Below are 23,895 nucleotides of genomic sequence, written 5' to 3'. Positions count from 1 at the left end.
CCACCCAACCGACACATCAGGTCCGGCTTGTATGAGGGTCAGTTCTGGCTCCAGAGTGGCTGTCCTGAGCTGGGAAGCACCTTTTTGTCATCCCCAGGCATTGTAGCTTCCTACCAGATACACATCCAATTACAGCCGGTGAACCCCACATCTCTGAGGTCAAGTGAGGCTGAGTGACCTGAGATCCCACAATCCCATGCTCCCGGGGCCCAGACCTCACCCCGACACGCACAACGTGTCAGAGAAGCCTAAGAATACAACCGAGTCATATGCACTATGCTGTTTATTGTCACGTTACCCGTGGGACAGGGACGGGATAGGGAGGGGAGCCTCCAGGCAGAGAGGTGGAAGGAGCGGGGAGGTGGGAACCCTGCCCTTCCTCCAGGCTGGTAATGGTGGGGACTTGGCCACCAGCAGGACTCCCTTAGATGCAAGCACAGTGCTGCGTGAGCAGGTTGGGCACCGTCTCATACTTAAAAGAGTAACCTCCATCCGAGGTGGTGCGGACACGTAGGGGCCTCAGGGTCCCTGGGAGAGCAGAGCAGCAGGGCTGGGCCCCTGGCACCAAAGAGAGGGGCTGGACAGGGGTAAGGGGTGCCCCGGGGACTGGCAGGGACAGGTCCGGCGGGGTGGACAGCCCACAGCCCCCATGACAATAGTGGAAGATGAAACTGGGAGGGTGCACGATCCACCGTTCCCAGCCCAGCTCCTGGAAGGAGATGTTGAGGGCCGCTCTGTGGCAGTCGGCATGCGCGGCGGGTTCCTCCGGCGGCCTCTGCAGCAGGCGCAGTGCGGCGGGAGACCAAGGCCAGGGCAGCGGGGGCGTGGAGCGGCGGGCTCTCTCCCCTCCGCTGGGCGGCCTGGCCCGAGTGTGGGCCACCAGGAAGGGGGTGGCCTCGGGCCGCGCTGAGCAGGAACAGAGAGGACAGTGCAGGAGGAGCACCAGGACGGGATGGGTCAGGAGAGGGAAGGCAGAGGCGGCCAGGTGCAGCACAGCCCAGCGAGGGGGTGCCTGGCCCAGTGACATGGGCACAGCTGTGGGACCCCCGGATGACAGTGCCAGCAGGCCTAGCAGGGGCCCAGAGCTGTTGGCGGCTGCTGTCTCCTGCCTGTCCAGTCCCGTGTGGAACCACAGCTGGGCCGACGTCACCTGGCGGCTGCGTGTGTGCTGGGATGGCCGGAACACATACGTGAAGAGGCCCTCCTTGGCCTCCTGGGCCAGCTCTCCGGCAGCTGGCTCGTCCCCGAGGCTGGCATCTGTAGGAGGCAGAGGGAAGGCAGAGAGCAGCCCTGACTGGCAGAACCCGGGACTCTCCTCCTCAGCAGGAGGTATGTGGCTGCCACTCATGAGCTTGCCAAGCGCTCTACTGAGTGCTTTGCCAGATGCGGGACTCTCCTCAGTCTCGGGGGAACTGACAGAGGCTCCCCGTTTGTTATTTCATCACTAAAGGACTACAAAAATACCAGACATTGCCAACTTCTCTCTGAAGTGGTTTTACCAATTAATATTCCCATCAGCGATGTGTAAGAGGCCCTGCACTTCCTCCCCTCACCAACGCCTAGAATTGATAGTTATATTTAAATTTTTGTTCATCTGATACTATGAAATGGTACCTTGAATGCTGTGTACACAAGCACTCGTTATATTACTCTTTATGTCTTTTTACATGTCAGAAATATTGCATGAGAAAGTCTTTAAAATAATTCCGCCTTAGAAAGGCAGGTTAACACCAAGAAGAAGGAGGAGAAGGAGGACGGGGGAGGAGAAAGGATGTAACTCAGAGTAAGGACAGTGCTTTCTAAGAAAATGCAGTTGGCATCCTTACCCTGACAGGTGTATAGATGGCACCAAACAATCATGAACCAGCATGAGTTGAAGAACTGGCAACTGGGGCTGTACTGTTATGTGGGTTATCTCAATATAAACCTCACAATTGATCCATTTTGCAGATAAGAAAACAGAGGGTTAGAAAGATGAACTGTCATTTAACTACTAAGCAGCCAGGCTGGGATTCTGCCTGATCCCAAAGTCACACTCACTGTGCTGCTCGGGGCCCGAAGTGCAGGGAGGCAAGGGATCCTCTCTGAGAGCAAAGTGGGCCAGATTACAAGAAAGTTTAGCCAGAGGAGGGCTTTACTTATTGAGTCAGTGCAACATGGGGAGATGAGGAGAGAACTCAAGAGAAGGTAGACTAGTTTCCCAACTAATCTTTCTCCTGCATCCCTGATACCTTCTCAAGTCTCAGCTACTTGGGGCTAAAGAAACAGTGTTTGGAGCAGGGAACAAAAGCAAAGATAGAAGGAAAGATGGCAGGAAGGGGCCCATGCCCAGATATCTCTGTCCCTAGAGACCCCTGGCCTCCCAGACGACTATCTCCCAAATGCCTCCTGTGAACCATGCACGATAGATACACCATCTCACTTAATCCTGAGAGGTAGGCATTATTGCCCTTTTTAAAGATGAGGAGACAGAGGCTCAGGAAGGTTCAGTAACTGGTCCATTACTGCAAGGCCAGCTGAGTCGCAGGTCTGGGATTCAAACGCAGACCTGCCTGGCTCCCAAGCCCCTGCAGTACCACACTGTTTATCAAAGTCAAGGTGCCAGCTCCCCACCCTCGTTACCTGTAACCGGGAAAAGGATGGCCTGGGAGACATCCTCTTCCTCGGGCTCAGAGCCCCTGCGCGTGAAGCCCCTCACAGCATGTCTTCGGGGCAGACGCCTGACTCCAGGATTCCCACCTTCCCCAGTCACCGCGGGGGCTCCCAAGGCATCCAGGAACAAGGCCCTCACCTTGGCCAGGACAAGTTCCCGGTCCAGCTCCGGCCCATGGCAGCCATGCCCACCCCGTGGGGCCAGCAGCAAGAGGAGCAGCTGAGGCCACATAGCTCACCTGGCCCTGCCAACGGTGAACCCACACCCTGCCCCGTGCCCCTTCTGCCAGGGTCTGCCCAGGGCCTCCCCACTCTGCCCTCCCCATCCCACCACCCGCCCTCTTCTACCCTTCTCACCCCAGTCTTCCCCAGCCCTTCCCACGCCCCGCAGTCCAGTTGCCCCTGCCCATGGCATTGAGACCTCCTATCTCTGACGTAGATGTCTGTGGCCCTGAGCCTTATCTCCCACTCCCGCCAGGAATGTGGGGGAGGGGCTGGCGAGGGCTTTCACCCCAAGTGACCTGACCCACACGTACAACCCCTCCCCGCTACATACACACACACACACACACACACACACACACACACACACACACAAACAGTGAGTCACAACCCAGCACCCAGAGCAGAGGTGACACCAGGTGGGACAGGAGCCTGGAAGCTGGGGTCTGCCAGCTCCTAAAAGTGTTCCTTGTCAGGGAGACAGAGCGCGCCAGCCCCTCAGAGTTTCTGGGGCCCCTTTCAACCACGCAGCTGCTGGGCCAGTCCTGGGGGGAAGGGCTGGGGTGGGGGCTGGAACTGGGGCTAGGGCCGGGGGCAGGTGGTCCCGCCTGCTCTAAACTTGGCCTGGAGGAGCCAGTCTGGGCTCTCGTCCTCCAGCTGTGTCATCAGAGAATATTTTGGGGATTGGCAGCTGCAGGCGCCTCTGCCACTCAGGCCCAAGCCTGGCGGGCGGCTGGGGACCTGGCGGCTGGAGGTGGGAGGGAGGAGGGGAAAGAGGCCCTGGCTGTGGGAGGGGGCTGGGAAGGCTGGCTCTCCGGAGCAGGAAGCCAGGCCGCAGGCAGGGGAGGCTGCGGGGCCCCTCGCTGGGGAGGCAAACAGGAAGGACTGCCCCCTGAGCCCTGGGCCCCGACCCGGGAATCGCCGCCGCCAGAGCCGCAGCTCCGGGCCGAGGGTAAGGAGGCGAACCGGGAGCGGGCGGCCAGGGGAAAGCCCCGCGGGTCCCGGCGCCCGGTCCCCAGACGCGCCCCGCCTCCCGGGCTCCCGCCGCCGCTCCCGGCCTTCCCCCGCGCCGCCGCGATGAAGGCGGGCTCGGGGGACCAGGGGAGCCCCCCGTGCTTCCTGCGCTTCCCGCGGCCCGTGCGGGTGGTAAGTGGCGCCGAGGCCGAGCTCAAGTGCGTGGTGCTGGGGGAGCCTCCGCCCATTGTCGTGTGGGAGAAGGGCGGGCAGCAGCTGGCGGCCTCGGAGCGCCTGAGCTTCCCGGCGGACGGCGCCGAGCACGGCCTGCTGCTGAGCGGCGCGCTGCCCACCGACGCGGGGGTCTACGTGTGCCGCGCCCGCAATGCGGCCGGAGAGGCCTACGCGGCGGCCGCCGTCACCGTGCTGGAGCCGCCGGCCCCCGAGCGCGAGCCCCAGCCTGCCGAACGCCTGCGGCCGCCGCCCGGGGCCGGGGAGGGCGCCCCGGTGTTCCTGACGGGGCCCCGGTCCCAGTGGGTGCTGCGGGGGGCGGAGGTGGTGCTGGAGTGCCAGGTGGGGGGCCTCCCCGCGCCAACGCTGTACTGGGAGAAGGACGGGATGGCGCTGGACGAAGTGTGGGACAGTAGCCACTTCTCCCTCGAATCTGGCCGCGCCGAGGGCCGCCCGGGCGCGAGCCTGGCGCTGCGCATCCTGGCGGCGCGGCTGCCCGACTCCGGCGTCTACGTGTGCCACGCCCGCAACGCGCACGGCCACGCGCGGGCCGGCGCGCTGCTGCAGGTGCAGCAGCCCCCCGAGAGCCCGCCCGAGGACCCGGACGAGGCCCCCAGCCCCGTGGTGGAGCCGCTCAAGTGCGCGCCCAAGACCTTCTGGGTGAACGAGGGCAAGCACGCCAAGTTCCGCTGCTACGTGATGGGCAAGCCCGAGCCCGAGATCGAATGGCTCTGGGAGGGCCACCCGCTGCTCCCTGACCGCCGCCGCCTCATGTACCGCGACCGCGACGGCGGCTTCGTGCTCAAGGTGCTCTACTGCCAGGCCAAGGATCGCGGGCTCTACGTGTGTGCCGCGCGCAACTCGGCGGGCCAGACGCTCAGTGCCGTGCAGCTGCATGTCAAAGGTACCGCGGCGCCCCCGGGCGGCCGGGGCCCTGGGGAGGGGCCTCCAGCGCCCTCCCAGTCCCCCCTAACTCCAGCCCCACTCAGTGCCCAGAAGACTGTGGGGGGTAAGGGAGGCTGAGTATTAAAATGCCATTTCCCGCCCACCTCCCATCCCCCAGGGATTCGGATTTAGTAGGTCTGCAGGGTACCTACTCCAGGAACTTCTTAGCAAGCTCCCCCAAATGATTCTGAGGCAGATGGTGGAAAACCACTCTTAGATAAAGGGCTTTAAGGAATGATTCATGTACAGACCCAGAGGGACCTACAACTCCTGTAGTTCATTGTTTTTCAACCTCTTTGTTATTTCACCAACCTGTCCCGGGATGGAAATCCCATCTGGGGCCCCAATATATAAGACAGATAAAAGGATCATTTTGTGGGTGTAAACTTCTAAATCCAAATTTATAACATGTACTTATAAAGTCAATCAGTGAGAACAAGGGGTCTATTTAATTGAATATACACATTTTAACCATACATAACTGCGTCTAGTCTGTGAGCCCTATGGGGAAGGCCTAGCTGCAGGTGTCACATTGAGAAACTCCTGATTCGCACCAAAGGGAGAAAACTTGAGGGAGAAAAAAAATGCCCCGCAATTTTTGACTATTCTTTCATTAGACCGCTCTCAGGTTTGCAAGAAGAAGAAGGTGAAGGAGAGGAAATTTATATATCAAAGTTGAGTCCCCAACAGTATTTAATAAATGCTTACATTGCTCATAAATAGAAAATTCAGGGAGGGAAAACACCCCAAACTCACACTGGAAGTTAAAGCTCTCCATATTAGGAGTTCATCACAACTCATGACATTATACCTTCACTAGTTATTACCCAACTTTTTCCCTCAGAGGAAAAAAAGTTGGCAAATCTCCTGAGCCCTGCCTGGCACGCAGTCAAGCATGTGGCACCTGTGCCACAGTAGTGGCCTCTTGGGTACAGTTTGATGTGTACAGACTGGCCGGGCAGGGCTGAACTCTAACCCCCTGAGGAGAGAAAAGCCCAACATGATGGCAGAGCTTCCCAGAGCCGCATGACAAGACAGACGTGCTTCCCCAGCAGCCCAAGTGAACCCACTGGCTGTTTCCATCATCGTGCTTTCTTTCTGTAAAATGCAGTTTTGAAAGTGGTTCAAGTACTTTCAAAATGAAATTCAACTCAAACCTTTGCAGAATTGTGGGTGGTGCCTGTGAAGGGCCCCAGGGAACAATTTGAAAATCACTGATGTGGTCCAAGCCCTTCCATCCCTTTCTCCACTTCACGAGTAAAGAAACTGAGACCCAGGATCATGAAAGCGGCCTTGGTCAAGGTGATGTGGCTAGCGAGTGTCAGGGTCAGATGAGAATATGGGTCGCCTGACTTCCCTTCTGGGGGTTTCTCTGATTCCACAATGCCTGCTGGCTCTGGGAGAGCTGGCCGGAGCTGGCTCTGGGAGCTCCTGCTGGCCGGAGCTAATGTGGGTTTAGGCAGTAGATGATGGGAGGAGAGTCTTCCTCCTGGTCGGGCCCTCTCCAGAGCCTTCTCTGGTCTCTCCCTTCTTCACAGAGCCTCGCCTCCGCTTCACGAGGCCCCTGCAGGACGTGGAGGGCCGGGAGCATGGGATTGTGGTGCTGGAGTGTAAAGTCCCCAACTCCCGCATTCCCACGGCCTGGTTCCGCGAGGACCAGCGGCTGCTGCCCTGCCGCAAGTACGAGCAGATCGAGGAGGGCACGGTCCGGCGCCTCATCATCCACAGGCTGAAGGCAGATGACGACGGAGTTTACCTGTGCGAGATGCGCGGCCGGGTGCGCACCGTGGCCAACGTGACGGTCAAAGGTCGGCTGGCCAGTGGGAGGAGGCCGAGACCGAGGCAGGCAGATGCCCAGACCCCGGGCTGACGGACTCCCATCCGTGTCTCAGGGCCCATCCTGAAGCGGCTGCCCCGGAAGCTCGATGTTTTTGAGGGAGAGAATGCGGTGCTGCTGGTGGAGACCCGCGAGGCTGGGGTGGAAGGGCGCTGGAGTCGAGATGGGGAGGACCTGCCAGCCACCTGCCAGAGCAGCTCCGGCCACATGCATGCCCTGGTCCTTCCAGGGGTCACCCGAGAAGATGCTGGCGAGGTCACCTTCAGCCTGGGCAACTCCCGTACCACCACTCTGCTCAGAGTCAAATGTGAGGGCCTGCAAACCCCTAGGCAGCCTCCTCAAAGGCTGGACAGGAGGGTCAGGGCTGGAGGGTGATCAGATGCCACAGTCTGGGTTGGCAAAGTGGACTTCAGGTCAGAGGGCTGTGGGAGGCTGGAGCAGGGCTCGGACGCAAACCCTGCCTTTGTCTCAGGCGTCAAGCACAATCCCCCGGGACCCCCAGTGTTGGCAGAAATGTTCAAGGGCCACAGGAACACGGTCCTGCTGACCTGGAAGCCTCCCGAGCCAGCTCCCGAGACCCCCTTCATCTACCGGCTGGAACGGCAGGAGGTAGGCTCAGAAGACTGGATCCAGTGCTTCAGCATTGAGAAAGCTGGGGCCGTGGAGGTGCCGGGAGACTGTGTGCCCTCCGAGGGCGACTACCGCTTCCGCGTCTGCACCGTCAGCGAACACGGCCGCAGCTCCCATGTCGTGTTCCATGGGTCTGCTCACCTCGGTGAGTCGGTTCTGCCAGCCCAGGCTGTCAACCGCTGTACCCCAAGTCACACCCTCCCCATCACCTTCCTCCCTTCCCTGGCCCTCAGTCCTGTTATATGCCTTCTACCTGCCAGTCTCTGCCCTCTGCCATGCCCCTGGTTCTGATGGACGAACTCTGTCCCATCTCAGTGCCCACAGCACGCCTGGTGGCCGGTCTGGACGACGTGCAGGTGTATGACGGGGAAGATGCCGTCTTCTCCCTCGATCTCTCCACCATCATCCAGGGCACCTGGTTCCTTAATGGGGAAGAGCTCAAGAGTAATGAGCCAGAGGGCCAGGTGGAGCCTGGGGCCCTGCGGTACCAGGTGGAGCAGAAGGGCCTTCAGCACAGACTCATCCTGCAAGCTGTCAAGCACCAGGACAGCGGGGCCCTGGTTGGCTTCAGCTGCCCAGGTGTGCAGGACTCGGCTGCCCTCACCATCCAAGGTTCGTGCAGGTGGGGACCAGGGTGGGCAGATAGGGTCAAGACACAGAAGTCCCATTAGCAAAATGAGGCCGATGCTATTGCTGCTTCTCACATCTGGGCCAAGAGAGTAAGGAGCATCCATGGTGAGCTAGCTCAGATAGAGGGCTCAGTGATCCAGAAGTTCAGTTTCAACTCATGCACAACGTATAGGGGACCCCTAGTTATCTTCACCAGCATCATATCCAAATTCTCTGGGGCACTTTGTGGTTTGCAGAAATCTGTCATGTTTCTCATCTCAGAGACACAGACCTTGGCTCCTAGTCCCTGACTGCTTCCTGCCCTATCATGTAATGGCTAACGCTATCGGAGCAACTTTCTGTGTGCCAGGCACAATCCTAAATCGCTTTAGATATATTAATTAGCACGGTCCTCTCAACAGCCCTACAGGATGGATTCTTTCGTCATCCCATTTTACAAATGGGGAAACTGAGGCACAGAGAAGTTCAGTGACTTGCCCAAAGTCACAAAGCTAATGAGTGCTGGTGCTGGATTATGAACCAAGGCGGTCTGGCTTCAGAATCACACTCTGCCACCTGGGGAAAGAGGGAAGGAGAGGGAATGAGGCCTCCCTGAGGACGACAGATCTTAGTAGGGGTCTGAAAGTTCAGGGAACATGCTGGCATTTGCCATTGCACCATTGCTGGAGTTTGTATGGCCGATCAAGGGATTCCTCAGTACCCAAGTGCAGGGCCTTGAGGTGGTTAGCTGCCAGCATCCCAGGAGGAGGACAAAGTGAGAAATAACCAGCAACCAGAGCAACATTTCTAAAATGCAACCCAGGTTCACCAACATCAGAGTCATCTGGAGGCTGGTTTATAATGCAGATTCCCGGGCCCCTGCACGCTTGGGGGGAGGGGCCTAAGAATCTGCATTTTCAGCAGGCTCCCTGGGAATTCTTATGCACACTAAAACCACTGCTCTTAAGAGTTGGTGTGTAAGCCTAAAACTATTTTTTTTTTTTTTTTGGCCGCGCCATGCGGCATGCGGGATTTTAGTTCCCCGACCAGGGACTGAACCCGTGCCCCCTGCATTGGGAGCACAGAGTCTTAACCATGGGACCACCAGGGAAGTCCCAGCCCAAAACTAATTTTTTAAACCAACAAATGCATCGATGGCAATCATCCGGCCTGATGTGCCCACCCCCCTACCCTGAGCACATACCCTGGAGTGGGGTGTTTATTGGGGTAGCAGAGCACAACTAGGGTGCTGCACGTGACCACACCTCTCCCCAAGCAGAGAGCCCGGTGCACATCCTGAGCCCCCAGGACAAGGTGTCGTTGACCTTCACGACCTCGGAGCAAGTGGTACTGACCTGTGAGCTCTCCCGGGTGGACTTCCCAGCGAGCTGGTACAAGGACGGGCAGAAGGTGGAGGAGAACGAGTCGCTGGTGGTGAAGATGGATGGGCGCAAACACCGCCTGATCATGCCTGAGGCCCAGGTCCAGGACAGTGGCGAGTTTGAGTGCAGAACGGAAGGGGTCTCAGCCTTCTTCAGCGTCTCCGTCCAAGGTCAGGGACCGTGGCGGCCTGGGCTCCCCCCAGCTGAGGCTGACCCTGGGGGCTGTGTGAACCCTGCCCCCCTGGTCTGCCTGCTTGGGGGTCCCTTCCGAGGGGCCCTAGGGGGCAAGGGGACATGTTTGCAGATCACACTGCCCATGCACCACCCTCCAGCACGCTTGGCCCCCATGTACCCTTTGCTGGCGGGAAAGTGGGGGGGCCTCAATTCAATTAAGGGAAGGGAGGTGGGAGCTAACATTTGTTAGGCACCTACTAGCCAGTTCCTATGCTGGATACTTCAAATGTACACTTGCATTCAGTGTTCACAACTACGTGAGGGGCAGTATATCTCCATTCACAGATGAAGCAACTGAGGTTTAGAGAGGTGAAGCAACTGAGGTTTAGAGAGGTTATGCAACTCGCTCACGATCACACAGCAGCAAATACCCTAGGTGGGTTCACACCCAGGACTGCTTATCCCAGTGCCCCAGGCGGCCAGGGTCAAAAGGGAGTTTTAGGTGCAGTGGTCCAGAGGCTCTCAGAAGCCAGTACATGTCTGGCTGCTTCAGAACCACCCTGGAAGCCATAAGTGCATAGGCTCCCCCAGGCCTCCAGAGCCAGAATATCCAGGACAGAGCCTGGAGAGCCACTCTGGGAGAACAACTCAGGAACCACTGATCCATCTCCATCTTCTCACTTTGAGTGGCCCCATTGCCAGAAGGTCCTCTGGCCCCTGCCTGAATGTACCCAGTGACGGGGAACTCACTACCTGTAGGGAGCGCTGCCCCACGGTATCACCGCTAAATTGTTCCCACCTCTTCCCCGTCCTATGATCAGCCCTCCGGGGGCTTCCTTGAAAAAGCAGCAGCAAGCACGGCCCTGATGTGACCTGCGACAGTGACCTCCTCTCAGCCTAGACGAAGCCCTCTGTGTCCCCAGCCAACCCCCTCTGATCCTCTGGGAACTCACAGAGCACTCCAGTGCCATGTGATCTGTCACACCGCACCCACCACGCCCTCAGTAGTCCGTGTCATTGCCCCAGAGCACCCCACCCCAGCCAAGCAGCCAGTGTGCACTCATGTCTCCTGTTTTTGGGTGTCTGTGTGACCCCATCTCTGCTCCCCCCAGACCCCCCTGTGCACATCCTGGATCCCCGGGAGCACGTGTTTGTGCACGCCATAACCTCCGAGTGCGTCATGCTGACCTGTGAGGTGGACCGGGAGGACGCCCCCGTGCACTGGTACAAGGACGGGCAGGAGGTGGAAGAGAGCGACTTCGTGGTGCTGGAGAACGAGGGGCCCCATCACCGCCTGGTGCTGCCCGCCGCCCAGCCTCCAGATGGGGGCGAGTTCCAGTGCGTCGCTGGGGACGAGCGCGCCTACTTCACCGTGACCATCACAGGTGGGGCTCCAGGCAGTCCACAGGAGGGGGACGGTGTGCCCTGCCCCTGCCTGGGCAGCTGCTACACTCCTGGGCCACTGTTCCCAGCCCCTGCTTCCCTTCCCCTAGCTTTCTCCCCAACCCATGCTCTGCACCCTGAGGTTCAGTCACCCGCAGAAAATGCATTGTCATAAACACACCAGTCAAAGGAAAGCCTGCCTTCTCTGTTCTGAAGATCCTCCAAGGGGAGCTTTAGGGGTGGCAGTGCTACCACAGGGCAGGGTCTAGGGTGGGTGGGCCCAGGCACCAGAGGGGTCAGAAGGTCTGAGGCCTGCAGGAGACCCCAGCTCCATCTGGGCACCCAGCCCTCCTCTCCCCAGTCCTACCCTTCGTATTGTCCCTGTCCCAACCCAGAGAATGTAGAGAGTTTCTACAGCCGAGGCTGACACCACAGTCCCCGCTGTGCCACCGTGCCCCAACTGTGAGTGACTGTCCGAGCAGCTGTGAGCCATGGTCCGAGGGAAGACCCTCTTCTTCAACACACAGCCCACCTTCCAGGAGTAGGGAACAGGCGTGGATCAGGTGGGGCAGCCAGGCACCTCGGCCCCAGCCCCTGACGCCCGGCCACAGCTGTCCCTGTCCTCCAGATGTCTCCTCGTGGATCGTGTACCCCAGCGGCAAGGTGTACGTGGCAGCCGTGCGCCTGGAGCGCGTGGTGCTGACCTGCGAGCTATGCCGGCCCTGGGCCGAGGTGCGCTGGACCAAGGATGGCGAAGAGGTGGTGGAGAGCCCTGCGCTGCTCCTGCAGAAGGAGGACACCGTCCGCCGCCTGGTGCTGCCCGCCGTCCAGCTGGAGGACTCGGGCGAGTACTTGTGTGAAATCGATGACGAGTCTGCCTCTTTCACCGTCACTGTCACAGGTGTGGGCCCACCCCAGCTGCCCACGGTCACCAGAGGACAGTCCTGAGCCCTTGGGGGAGCTGGCCACATAGCCCCTAGCTAGCATGTGGGGGGGGGGCTGCAGGTGCATGGACTGGGGGGCCCTGCCCGGAAGACCCCAGGGTCCGTGTTCGAATAAGCAGGCTCTTCCCCGGCGCCCAAAGCCAGGAATAGCTATCCTCCACCGGCTCATTTATTGAGCACTTTCTATGTGTCAGGCACTGGGCCAGGTGCTGCGGGTCACTGGTGCATATTGCAGACGTGGTCCCTGCTCCCAGCTGCCAGAGAGCTGGGGAGGCAGCCGTTAACCAGGGGTCGCAAACGGGCAGTCCCTAGGGCCCCATACAGCCCACAGATATGTTTTGTTTGGCCTGCAGAGTCTTACCAAAGTCAGGACAGTTCAAATAACAACCCGGAGCTATGCGTCCTCTTGAAAAAGCCGAAGACCCGGCGCCTCTGGTCCCGCTTCCCCCCTTGGCGACGAACAGCTGGCGCTGAGTAGCAGCTGCCCCTGTAACACGGGGCCCACATTCCTCTGTCCCACCCTGCCCGCTGTTCCTTTTTGCTCCCCCCAGACCACTTCAGCCACTGACCTTACCTTACCTGGCCCCCGTGGGCATTTGAGTTTGCGACCCCTGTGTTTAACCAATAAACACGCAAATAAATGTACAGTGACACCTCGTGACAAGTGCTGTGAGGGATGAGGGCTCAAGAGAGCAGAGCTGGAGGTCAGGGAGGGCCTCGGGGAAAGTCGGTCGCCATGCCACCCGCAGGAGCCAGCCCCAGGGTGGGCTCCGGACACTGAGCAGCTCACAGACACACATGCGTACATCCCTCCGGGAGTGCCCAGACTGGCAGGAGAGCCGGACACATTAGAGGGTCTCAGAGTGAGGGTTGCCGGGTGTCATGATAGGGTGCAGTGGGTGCCCGAAGCTGGGGGCTGCTGACCTGGTTGGCAGGCAGGAAGTGCCTTCAAAATGGCCGTTTGGAGCAGCGGCTGAGTTAGCTAAGTGGGGGTCAGGGTTTGGGCTGAAGGTGGGGAGAGAATGTTCAAATCGGGAAAGCACAGGATGACTATGGAAGTGACGGTTCAGTGCCAGAAACTTTGGGACTGCAGCCCACAGCGCCAATCCCAGTGTGTGTGCGAGGGGGATGGGGAGTGTGGGACCTAGGCAGCTCTGGGTGGCACAGAAGAACCCACTGGCTGCACTGGAGCGACCATCCTGATGCTGGCATCATCTGGTTACCCTGCCCTGCCCCTGCCCTGCCCTAGGAACAATGCTTCAGCCTAGGCTTGAGCTACTTAGGGCCCCCCGAGTCCCTGCACCCCAGATAGTGCAGCCTGAAGCACACAAGTCACAAAGCCGAAGAGGCCTTTCTGCACATATTCTGTCCCGTAGTGAATCCCTTCAACCTCTCCCGCCCCAACCCCTGGCCAGACATAATGGCCGCAGACACACACATTCCAGCTCATAACTGGCCTCCCCGCAAAACACCAGATTCTTCATAAGAAGCTCACACAACACACCTTGTGTGGACCAGGAGAATCAAGTCTGATGCCAAGCTGAGGGCCCCAGCTGTGCAGGCACCCCAGCCCCATGGCTGCACCCCATTCTCACTCCAGTGCCTCCATCACCTCCCCCATCACTCAGGCAGCCGCACTCTGCAATCTACTGGTGCTGCTGGGCCTCAGAGAACCAGCCTGCATCTTGTAGACTCTTAGAATAAGCCCAGTTAGGGAGGAGGCGGAGGCAAGGGCTGAGTGTGCACTGGTGGGCACATCTGCCCGTACACACCTCTGCAAAGACCTAGACCAGGAAGCTGGCAGTTCCCCAGCCCAGCCACAAGGGGGCCAAATGCTAAAGGAACACGAAAGTGTCCTGGAGACTTGATTCTGGGAGACCTCCAAGGTACGTGAAAGCATGGGCAGGCCCGGGCTCAGTGCACTGGTCACCACCAATATTGACATGGCTCCTTTCTGTGAAAGACTGACCACTCCAGAGCAGCTGCAGATGAACTCCTAGAAACAGCATTTAATATCCCTGGGGAAGTCTTAGGTGTTGACAACTCATGCACAGATGCAAAATTCATTACTGAGTTTCCAGCAAGCCTTGGCTTGGAGTCCTTACCACTGCTTGCAGAGTCTGACCCTCCCTTTATCAGATGGCAGTTCTTCCTCCTGCCCTCGAGTAGGTATAGCCAGCTGTGACCATAAGGAAGTTGCTTAATCACACCATGCCTCAGTTTCCTCATCTGGGAAATGGGTATAAAATAATACCTACTCCTTAGGATTGCTACGAGGGTGTAAAGTGCTTATGACTGTTCCTGGAACTCTAGCAAGCTGTATATAAGTACTTGCTATTACAAATCCACCATCCCTTATCCACAATTCTGAAATCAAAAAAAAAAAAAAAAACCTCAAAATCAAAAGGCTTTTTGTAAGTTTGGTATTAAAAGTCATTTCAGTAAAACCTGAACTTAACTCCGTGAAGCTATTTGTACTTTTTAATTAGCCTGCTTAGGGTGAATCTATCTATATGTTACACTGCAGAAATGTTAATGTGATTGATTATGGGGGGGACCACAGTGGGGGCTGAGGGCGGTAGGTGATATATGATAAACGCACCATTTCTGGAATCGGAAGCATTGTGGATTCTGTAGCACTTCTGGCCCCAGGCATTTCAGAGAACAGATTTTGGACCTATTATTATCCTTATTACTCTTATGATTGTGGGTGACCGGGACTTCATGCTGCCAGATGGCTCCAGAGAGGCTGACGGTGAGTTTGTGACAGGCTGTGGTTGTCCCCACTCTGCAGAACCCCCGGTGCGCATCATATACCCCCGGGACGAGGTGACCTTGGTCGCCGTGAGCTTGGAGTGTGTGGTGCTGATGTGTGAGCTGTCGCGGGAGGACGCCCCCGTGCGCTGGTACAAGGATGGGCTGGAGGTGGAGGAGAGCAAGGCCCTGGTGCTGGAGAGTGATGGGCCCCGCCGCCGCCTGGTGCTACCTGCTGCCCAGCCCGAGGACGGGGGCGAGTTCGTGTGCGACGCTGGAGACGACTCAGCCTTCTTCACTGTCACCGTCACAGGTGGGCAGTCTGTGGGACACCCTGGGGAGGAAAAGAGGCAGGAGGCTGAGGGACAGACACCCAACCCTCCCAGTTCTTGCACCTTCAGGGTCCCTGACTGCTGCACACAGCTCTCCCCTTGTCCAGCCTTCCCCCTCCCCCAGCCTCCTCATTCTCAGCCATTAGAGAGCCCTGACTTGCCCAAATCATATCAGGACAATGACCAGAGACCTGGTGGAGAGAGCCCAGCAATCAGGAGCACTCATTCATTCACTTATTCAACAAATACTGATGTGCTCAGCACCGTTCTGGATGCTGAGGGATACAGTAGTGAACCGAGGAGAGAAAACCTGTCTTTATGGAGCTTGCCTTCTCGTGAGAGTGGACAGACAGCAAATAAGGAAAATAGATGGTTTTTCAGGTGGTGATCGGAGGCAGAGCAGGCAAAGGGGATAGGAAGTGCAGGTGGGGTAGGGAGGGATGTGCATTGGGGTCAGATAGATGTGGCTGTGAGTGGGGGTCTACCTCTTTTTTTCCCATGTGACCTAGAGCAAGTCAGTTCTCGATAAAGAGGCTTCAGGTCCTCATCTATAAAGTGAAGCCAACAATAGGGAGTGTCAGGAGTAGCTGAGAAAAGAGCTGCAGTGTGCTTAGCACACCTGGCACGCAGCGAGTGCCCACGGATTGTAGGTGGCACCGTTCCCAAAAGCTGCACTGCAAAGGGCTGAGAATCTAGTGGTGAGGCAGGTAGAGGCCCGCTGGCCAAGCCCACTCTCCCCTCTCTCTGTCCACCCACCAGCCACTCCAGAGAGGATTGTGCATCCAGCGGCCCGCTCCCTGGACCTGCAGTTCGGGGCTCCAGGGCGCGTGGAGCTGCGCTGCGAGGTGGCCCCGGCTGGGTCCCGGGTGCGCTGGTACAAGGATGGGCTGGAGGTGGAAGCATCAGATGCCCTGCAGCTGGGTGCCAAGGGGCCCACTCGCACCCTGACCCTGCCCCACGCCCAGCCTGAGGACGCCGGGGAGTATGTGTGTGAGACTCGTGATGAAGCCGTCACCTTCAACGTCAGCCTGGCTGGTGGGTGCTCCCGGCCAGCCAAGGTGCGGGAGGTGGGGGCATCACGGAGCTGATACCTCTCCTCTCTGTCCAGAGCCCCCAGTCCAGTTCCTTGCCCCAGAGACAGCCCCCAGCCCTCTCTGCGTGGCCCCCGGGGAGCCGCTGGTGCTGAGCTGTGAACTGTCTCGGGCTGGCGCCCTCGTCTTCTGGAGCCACAACGGGAGGCCGGTGCAGGAGGGTGAGGGCCTGGAGCTCCGAGCCGAGGGCCCCCGCCGTGTCCTCTGCATCCGGGCTGCAGACCCGGTCCACGCAGGCCTCTACACCTGCCAGTCAGGGGCAGCCCCGGGGGCCCCCAGCCTCAGCTTCACCATCCAAGTGGCTGGTGAGTATAGCCCGGGCAGGAAGCCTGAGAGTCGCACCCCGAAACCCATGAGTCTCCCCCTTCTCTAGCACACCTGGCCCACCCCCTGCCCCACCGCTCTCGGTCCCTTTCCCCGTCTTGCCTCCCACTGCCCTCCTCCCGGCCCACGGGCCACTCCCTCCCGGTGACCCCCGGCTCTGAGCCCACAGAGCCCCCAGTGCGGGTGGTGGACCCCGAGGCAGCCCAGACGAGGGTTCGCAGCACCCCAGGCGGGGACCTGGAGCTGGCGGTGCACCTCTCCCGGCCGGGGGGACCTGTGCGCTGGTACAAGGACGGGGAGCGCCTGGCGAGCCAGGGGCGGGTGCAGCTGGAGCAGGACGGGGCAAGGCAGGTGCTGCGGGTGCAGGGGGCCCGGAGCAGAGACGCCGGGGAGTACCTGTGCGACACGCCCCAGGACAGCCGCATCTTCCTCGTCAGCGTGGAAGGTAACAGTGCACCCCTCACTGACCCCCCAAGGGCCACACGCCCGAACCACTCTGGGCCCCCGCGCCCCGACCCCACCTCGCTGCCTCTGGCTCCAACCAATGCATGCGTGACTATTCCTGGGATGAGGGCTCAGGGCTCCCTTTTCCAGGAACCCTCAAATAATAGGAGGGGCACAGACCAGTGGTTAAAAGCAGGGCTCTGGAGTCAGCACCGCCCACACCAGGTTCCAATCTGGATTCTGCTTCCCAGTAGTTGTGTGACACTGGCAACTTCCTTAAACTCTCTGAGCCCCAGCTCCAAAGTGGAGGGATAGTGCTTGTCCTAGAGGGCTGTTGTGACAGTTAAATGAGATAAATCGGGTCCATAGTAAATGACCTACTATTATTAGGGAGTCAGAGAGGGGGGTGCCAGGCCAGCATTGGGCGGAGGTGGCTAGGAGTAGCAGGGCGTTGACATCTTGTCCTTTGAAACACCTCATGGCTGACACACAGTAGGTCCTCAGGAAGGTTCTGTTCAATAACTGGAGGATGAGGGCCTGTTATTGGAGATGAGGGGATGAAGAGGGGATGAGGAGGAGGGAGGCGGAAAGACCCAGCTCACCTCACTGCCTGACCCCACCCCCCAGAACCACCGCCGGTGAAGCTGGGCTCGGAGCTGACACCACTCACTGTGCACGAGGGTGATGACGCCACGTTCCGGTGTGAAGTCTCCCCACCAGATGCCGACGTCACTTGGCTGCACAATGGGGCCATTGTCACCCCAGGGCCCCAGCTAGAGGTGGCCCAGAATGGGTCAAGCCGCATATTGACCGTGCGAGGCTGCCAGCTCGAGGACGCGGGGACCGTGACTGCCCAAGCAGGGGGCACGTCCACAAGTGCCCGGCTCCATGTTCGAGGTTTGGTCCTGATGGAGACACAATAGTCTTGTTCCTGAACCTATTCTCCCAGCCCCGGCCATAACAGGGGACAGATCCCTGAGAGGGAGCAGGGGGTCAGCCCACCAGGCTCCATGGCCCCCTCTCTCTTTCTCCCCAGAGACGGAGCTGCTGTTCCTGCGGCGGCTGCAGGACGTGCGGGCAGAGGAAGGCCAGGACGTGTGCCTCGAAGTAGAGACAGGCCGAGTGGGTGCGGCAGGGGCCGTGCGCTGGGTGCGAGGTGGGGCACCCCTACCACCCGACTCCCGCCTGTCCACGGCCCAGGATGGCCACGTCTACCGCCTCTTCATCCACGGCGTCGTACTGGCCGACCAGGGCACCTACGGCTGCGAGAGCCACCACGATCGCACCCTGGCCAGGCTCAGCGTGAAGCGTGAGTGCCCCGTCCTCTCCTAACACATAGCCCGCCCTGTGGCACAGTCTCTCCTGGCTGGCCCAGGGCCCCTCAGACCCCCACCAAAGTGCCCCTCGCCACAAGGCAAGTCAGCCCTGGCTGACCCCCAGGAGTGTGACCTGAAGCAGCCTGCCCAAAGCAAAACTCTTCTTTTTCTAATGTTTTCTATTTACCTTAGAAGTCCATGTGGATTTTGCATTTCATTTCGTATGTCCAAGTTGGCTTTGCTATAAACGTAAATATTATACTCCAGAAAGACTTGCCGTGTTTATCCTTCAGTCACCTGCCCCAGGATACATGGGCCCAGCTGAGAAGCAGGGATGGTTGGCAAATAGCACCCACACCCCCAAGATGGAGCCCTCTATTAACTGTGTGACCTCATGCAAATTACTTAACCTCTCTGAGCCAAGTTTTCTTTAAAAAGGGTCTTTGGGAACATTGATTGGGATAATATGAGAAATACCCACAGAGAGCTTGGTAAATGGTTGTTGGTGATGTGTATTCTCTTCTAATTTACTTCATTCATTTAATCACAATAAACCCATGTCTCAATGCTATTAACCTTGTATAGCTGGGGAAGCTGAGGCCCAGAGAGGTCAAGCAATTTGCCAAAGGTTACACAGCACACAAACTATGTGGCAGGGTCCAGTCCTGGTGTGTCTGACTTCAAATTCTGTGCTTCCTCCAGTGTCACAGCACCCCTCACCCAAACTCCTCACCCCCCTAACCACACATCACCCCCTTCATGTATCTCCTCTCCTAACCCTAGTAAGCCCCTCTCTCCACCCAAGTCTGAATGGCTCTGCTCCCTTCTTCCTGCACCCTGGTTCTGAACTTTGTTCTATAGGGCCTTACGAGGTTGGGTGTTAGGGGTGGTGCAGGCAGAGCCAAGGTGTGTGTGTGGCGGGGGGGGGGGGCGGGGGGGGTGCCGAAAGCCCCGCCCAGATTTGGAGCCCTCGTCCTCCCTCTTCCCCCATCTCCTCCCACTAGCAAGGCAGCTAAGGGTGCTGCGGCCTCTGGAGGATGTGACCGTCATCGAGGGGGGCAGCGCCACCTTCCAGCTGGAGCTGTCCCAGGAGGATGTGACCGGGGAGTGGGCCCGGGGTGGAGTCCGGCTGCAGCCGGGGCCCACGTGCCAAATTCACGCAGAGGGCCACGCTCACTGCCTGGTACTCAGTGGCCTGGGCCTGGCCGACTCGGGCTGCATCTCCTTCACTGCGGATGCCCTGCGCTGTGCAGCCAGACTCACTGTGAGAGGTGCGGCCTCTGGAACCGCTGCCTGCCTGCTGACTGCTCTGGGTGTGATTCTACTGATCCCACTACCCGTGTGGCCCCCACTGACCCTGTCCCAGTGTGGCCCTCACTGACCTCCCTGCCAGAGTTTGACTCCCCTGACCCTTTGGCCATGTATGGCCCCGGTGACTGCCCTGCCTGAGTGTGTCTCCACCAACCCCCCGTCCCAATGGACCACTGACTGTGCTGCTGTGAGGTGCTTGTGCCGGTGTGGTGTCTGTCTGCCTAACCACGGCCCTGCTGGCCACTCTGAGTGTGAGCCCACTGACCACGCCTGCCTGCTGCAGCCCCCTCTGCCTGTCTGAGTGTGCCCCTCTCACCACCCAAGTCCCAACAATCCACTGGCTATGCCAAAGGGTGGCTCCATTGGCAACTCTGCCTCAGTGTCCCCCATTTTTGCTTGTAGCCCTGGTGTGTTCCCCACTGACCACATCTGCTCTAGGGTCCCCCCCCATTGCTCCTGTGAACCCATGGTGTCCCCCACTGGCCAGTGTCTCCTGTCCATTCCAGCCAGTGTGGCCCCCACTGACCACGCTTGCCTATGGGTAATTCCACTGGCATGTCTGCTCCAGTTTCCCCTATGCCCCTCTAGCCCCAGCATGTCCCCCACTGACCACCTTAAATGTGACCGACCCCCAGCGGGCCATTCCTACCCTGTTGACCCCTCTGATACCGCTGTGTCCCCCACTGACCAGCATCCCCTTTGGACCACTTTGTCCCAGCATGCCCCCCACTCACTGGTGGCCTCTGTTGATCACCTTGTCTAAATGTGCCCACCAGTGACCCCTTGTGCCCAATGTGTCTGCCTTCTCCCACTCCCAGAGGCCCCAGTGACCATTGTGCGGGGGCCACAGGACCTAGAAGTGACCGAGGGTGACACAGCTACTTTCGAGTGTGAACTTTCCCAGGCCTTGGCTGATGTCACCTGGGAGAAGGTCAGAGCCCAGCCCCAGCCCAGCCCACCTCGGCATCATAACAGCAATAACAACCCCCAACAGAAATAACTAATACTCACTAAGCCACGCGCCTGGCACTGTGCTAAGATTTACTTTACATTTAATCCTCTAAACCTTATAGCAGCCCTATGAGGCAGGTCTTATTATCTCCAATGTTATCTATAAGAAGACTGATGCTCAGTGGGGTGAAGTATTGCCCAGGGGCAGACGTAGAGCCCATATTTGAATCCAGGTTTCCTGATTCCAGAATCCACACGCATGGCTGTTATGAGCAGTACATGACTCTGTGCTTCCCGCGCCCGTGGCTCCCTTCTCAGCCCTAACGTCCCCAAAGGGTGACACCTTCCCAATGAGACTCCTGGCGAGGTCCCGGAAGGCGCGGGACGGCCCTGCTCCACAGCATAAACGTGCCTCGAAACCGCTTGGCATAAACAGAGGGCGCGGCCGCCTACGAGGAGGGCAGGGGCCGTCTGTGCCCAGACGAGCTTTCACCACGACCCTTTGCAACTCCCGCCCCCAGGACGGGCAGCCGCTCACCCCCAGCCCTCGGATCAGACTCCAGGCCCTAGGCACCCGCCGCCTTCTCCAGCTGCGACGCTGCGGTCCCTTGGACTCCGGGACCTACAGCTGCGTGGTGGGGATGGCCCGAGCCGGGCCCGTCCACCTGGTGGTGCGCGGTGGGTACCGGGCGCTGCCCAGGCGGGGCACAGCTGTGGGTGCGGGGGCTGCGGACCGGACTTGCCCCGGGGTCCTGCTCTGGGGCGTCCAAGGAGGGGGGCGGGGCGTGGGCGGGGCATGGTACCGCCCCCTCCGCTCCGCCCCGCCCACCTCACGGCCCCGGCTCCGCCCCAGAGCGCAAGGTGTCTGTCCTCTCGGAGCTTCGGTCGGTGAGCGCCCGCGAAGGCGACGGAGCCACGTTCGAGTGCACCGTGTCGGAGGTCGAGACCACCGGGAGCTGGGAGCTCGGAGGCCGCCCGCTGAGACCCGGAGGCCGCGTCCGCATCCGACAGGAAGGTCTGACCGACTTTCTACCCGCTCTGGCCCCTCGCTGCCCCGCCCTACCAGGATAAGTCCCACCTCCAGGTCAAATGGGCCCCGCCCCACGGCCCAAGGAGCAGTCTCTCGATCTCTCCCTGGCCCCCAGATCTGAGCCCTCGGTCCTGGACCTCCCCTCTTACCCCTCGACATCTCAATTCCGCCCCGCCCAGCGCACACTTACCGCGTTCGAACCGACCCGGGGACCTACTCTGGCCCCACCCTCATCCCCGAACCCTCCCCAGAGGCGGCTCCGGCCTCGCTAGCGCCCCCTTCACCCCCAGGGAAGAAACACATTCTGGTGCTGAGCGAGCTGCGCGCGGAGGACTCTGGTGAGGTCCGCTTCCAGGCGGGACCCGCCCAGTCCGTGGCTCAGCTAGAGGTGGAGGGTAAGCAACTGGGGCATGGACGACCTGGAGTGAATACTGTCTTCTCCCTGGAACTGGCAAGCTGGCGGCTGGCCCGAGGAACCCTACCTTCCCCACCCCTTCCTCCCGGGGCTCTCCGGGGGCGGATCACAGAGAGCAGTGTATTTCCTGGGGAGCAGGAGACTTTGGGTTGAGGGTAGAGAGAAACGGGGTGGTGGCATAGAGGTCTAAGACCAGGAGTGGAGGCCACAGCGGGAGGGAACATGCGTCTCTCCTCCTGGGGCCCTGCGTGTCCCTATTAACCTAAGCCCTCGTCCTCCACCCCCAGCATTGCCTCTCCAGATATGCCGCCGCCCCCCTCGCGAGAAGACAGTTCTGGTCGGCCGCCGGGCGGTGCTGGAGGTGACTGTGTCCCGCTCGGGGGGCCAAGTGTGCTGGTTGCGGGAGGGGGTCGCGCTGTGCCCGGGAGACAAGTACGAGCTGCGCAGTCATGGCCACACCCACAGCCTGGTCATCCATGACGTGCGACCTGAGGACCAGGGCACCTACTGCTGCCAGGCCGGCCAGGACAGCGCCCACACACGGCTGCTGGTAGAGGGTGAGTAAAGCCGACGGGGCAGAGGTCAGAAAGGCACGCCGGCTGGCCAGGGGTCTCCTAGGAGCTGGTGGGCTGAGACACACCTCCTGCAGGTTTTCCAAGACTTGGGACGGCGAGCTGGTTCTGAGATGTGTTGGAGGTGGGGAATGGGGAGGCGGGAGATCACAGCCAGGGCTGAGGAGAGGAGGGAGTCCCGTGTTCTCAACAGGAACCACTCGGTTCAGGGCAGCTCTTTCCACCCTTTCTACACCCCTTCCTGTCCGAGCTTCTCCTTACTCCCTCCTGCCTCTGGACCATGTTCGTCTCTCCTGAATGCTCCATTTGTACCCAAGTTCCTCTCCTTCCCACCTACCGGCCCCTGGTCTGTGCCCCCCGCCTGTACCTCACCCTCTCCTGCTCTCTGCCCAGCTGGCTTCTGCCCATCTCAGCAAGCTGCACTCCGCCTGGGCAGAGGGCTTCTGCTAGTCCCATTTCTTTCCTCTTCCACTTAGGAGGTGCCCCCCTCTCCACCTGAACTCCTGTGTTCCCTTCAGGTGCCTACCTTCCCCACCTCTGACTGGCCACCCTCACTTTCCTGCCCCCGCAGACAGCCCTGACAGAGGCCTAGAAAGGGTGGTTCAGAGGGTGAGGGTCCAGCTCTTCCTGTGTGGGTGCCCAGGCTCTGCCAGGGGAGAGGAGTGTGGTGCCCACTGTCTCCCCAGCCCCACTCGCAGTCATTCCTCCACAGGTAGCTAGGAGGACCGAACCAGGCCAGGCGGGTGCCCTCGGACAGCTTGGAAGGCGCATGCCCTTACCCTGGGAAGGGGTGGGGAGGGAGGGGAACCAGAGGTGTTGGGAGACAATAAAAGTGGTACAGCCCCTTTCCTGGCTCTCTGTGTGACGTGGGAGGGCAGAACTTGCCTGGAGCCCCTGTGTAGTGAGTGGCACCGGGGACCAAGGGCTGCAGTGCTTCCATCTTGGCCCATGGAAGTGCCAGCCACCAAAGACCACCACTCCTGGCAGAAGCCTCACAGTTTGGCACGTTTATAAAAGATGTCAAACAGGGTGGGGTGGGGGGGAGACAGAAGCATGAGGTGTCCAGGGTGGCATGACCGACACCAGACATGCACCGTGCATTTAAGCCCCTCCCCCAGCCCCCTTCCCTAACCCAGCCCAGAGCAGCACCCGCCCACCCCCATTCCCTGCCACTGCCCTCAGGCTGGTGGCTTGCAGAGGACAGGGGACCAGGGTGAGGGCTGCTGCAGTTTGCCCCATGGACAAGGACAAGAAGTCTTAGATGAGTCTGGCTGAGAGGTGGAGGCGATGGGGGAGGAAGGTAGCCCTCCTCCGCTTAGACATGCAGGAGAGTAGCCCATGGGACCCCAGCAGTGGGAGAGGAAGCAGGGCCACCCTCGGAGAAGCCCTACC

General features: G+C 59.6%; 2 protein-coding genes across 4 annotated transcripts; one reads left to right on the top strand and one right to left on the bottom strand.

Annotated features, from left to right (window-relative positions):
* Window positions 1–265: 265 nt before the first annotated feature.
* Window positions 266–2,920, bottom strand: INHA (inhibin subunit alpha). Its single transcript, XM_061187786.1, has 2 exons — window positions 2,623–2,920; window positions 266–1,257 (listed from the first exon to the last, which is right to left on the bottom strand). The coding sequence occupies exons 1-2, from the start codon at window positions 2,882–2,884 to the stop codon at window positions 425–427; spliced, it is 1,095 nt and encodes a 364-aa protein (XP_061043769.1). The 5' UTR covers window positions 2,885–2,920; the 3' UTR covers window positions 266–424.
* A 743-nt stretch (window positions 2,921–3,663) lies between these two features.
* OBSL1 (obscurin like cytoskeletal adaptor 1) lies at window positions 3,664–23,368 on the top strand. 3 transcript variants are annotated; one of them, XM_061187770.1, is made up of 21 exons: window positions 3,864–4,963; window positions 6,543–6,812; window positions 6,897–7,148; window positions 7,314–7,616; window positions 7,787–8,083; window positions 9,360–9,632; window positions 10,749–11,021; window positions 11,648–11,920; window positions 14,758–15,030; window positions 15,809–16,084; window positions 16,158–16,445; window positions 16,634–16,909; window positions 17,536–17,805; window positions 17,945–18,217; window positions 19,229–19,495; window positions 20,354–20,466; window positions 21,008–21,164; window positions 21,340–21,501; window positions 21,807–21,911; window positions 22,219–22,488; window positions 23,220–23,368. In XM_061187770.1, the coding sequence occupies exons 1-21, from the start codon at window positions 3,952–3,954 to the stop codon at window positions 23,366–23,368; spliced, it is 5,832 nt and encodes a 1,943-aa protein (XP_061043753.1). In that variant the 5' UTR covers window positions 3,864–3,951. The 3 variants fall into 3 exon arrangements, with proteins under 3 accessions (XP_061043748.1, XP_061043753.1, XP_061043757.1); XM_061187774.1 differs by lacking the exon at window positions 23,220–23,368 and having other exon boundaries at window positions 22,219–22,496; XM_061187765.1 differs by lacking the exons at window positions 14,758–15,030; window positions 15,809–16,084; window positions 16,158–16,445; ... (8 more) ...; window positions 22,219–22,488; window positions 23,220–23,368 and adding an exon at window positions 12,317–12,617 and having other exon boundaries at window positions 3,664–4,963.
* Window positions 23,369–23,895: the final 527 nt, after the last annotated feature.

This window comes from Eubalaena glacialis, chromosome 1 (assembly GCF_028564815.1).
Source record: "Eubalaena glacialis isolate mEubGla1 chromosome 1, mEubGla1.1.hap2.+ XY, whole genome shotgun sequence".
NCBI lineage: Eukaryota > Metazoa > Chordata > Mammalia > Artiodactyla > Balaenidae > Eubalaena > Eubalaena glacialis.
Note: the sequence above shows the minus strand (reverse complement) of the source record. Positions and strands in the feature narration are given on the sequence as shown.

Excerpts from the sequence above, each read along its gene's own strand:
- INHA (XM_061187786.1), bottom strand. The coding sequence starts at position 2,884 with ATGTGGCCTCAGCTGCTCCTCTTGCTGCTGGCCCCACGGGGTGGGCAT. Across the intron at positions 1,258-2,622 it reads CATCCTTTTCCCGGTTACAG|ATGCCAGCCTCGGGGACGAG; the intron begins GTAACGAGGGTG and ends TGCCTCCTACAG.
- OBSL1 (XM_061187770.1), top strand. The coding sequence starts at position 3,952 with ATGAAGGCGGGCTCGGGGGACCAGGGGAGCCCCCCGTGCTTCCTGCGC. Across the intron at positions 4,964-6,542 it reads CGTGCAGCTGCATGTCAAAG|AGCCTCGCCTCCGCTTCACG; the intron begins GTACCGCGGCGC and ends CCTTCTTCACAG. Across the intron at positions 21,165-21,339 it reads CGTCCACCTGGTGGTGCGCG|AGCGCAAGGTGTCTGTCCTC; the intron begins GTGGGTACCGGG and ends GCTCCGCCCCAG.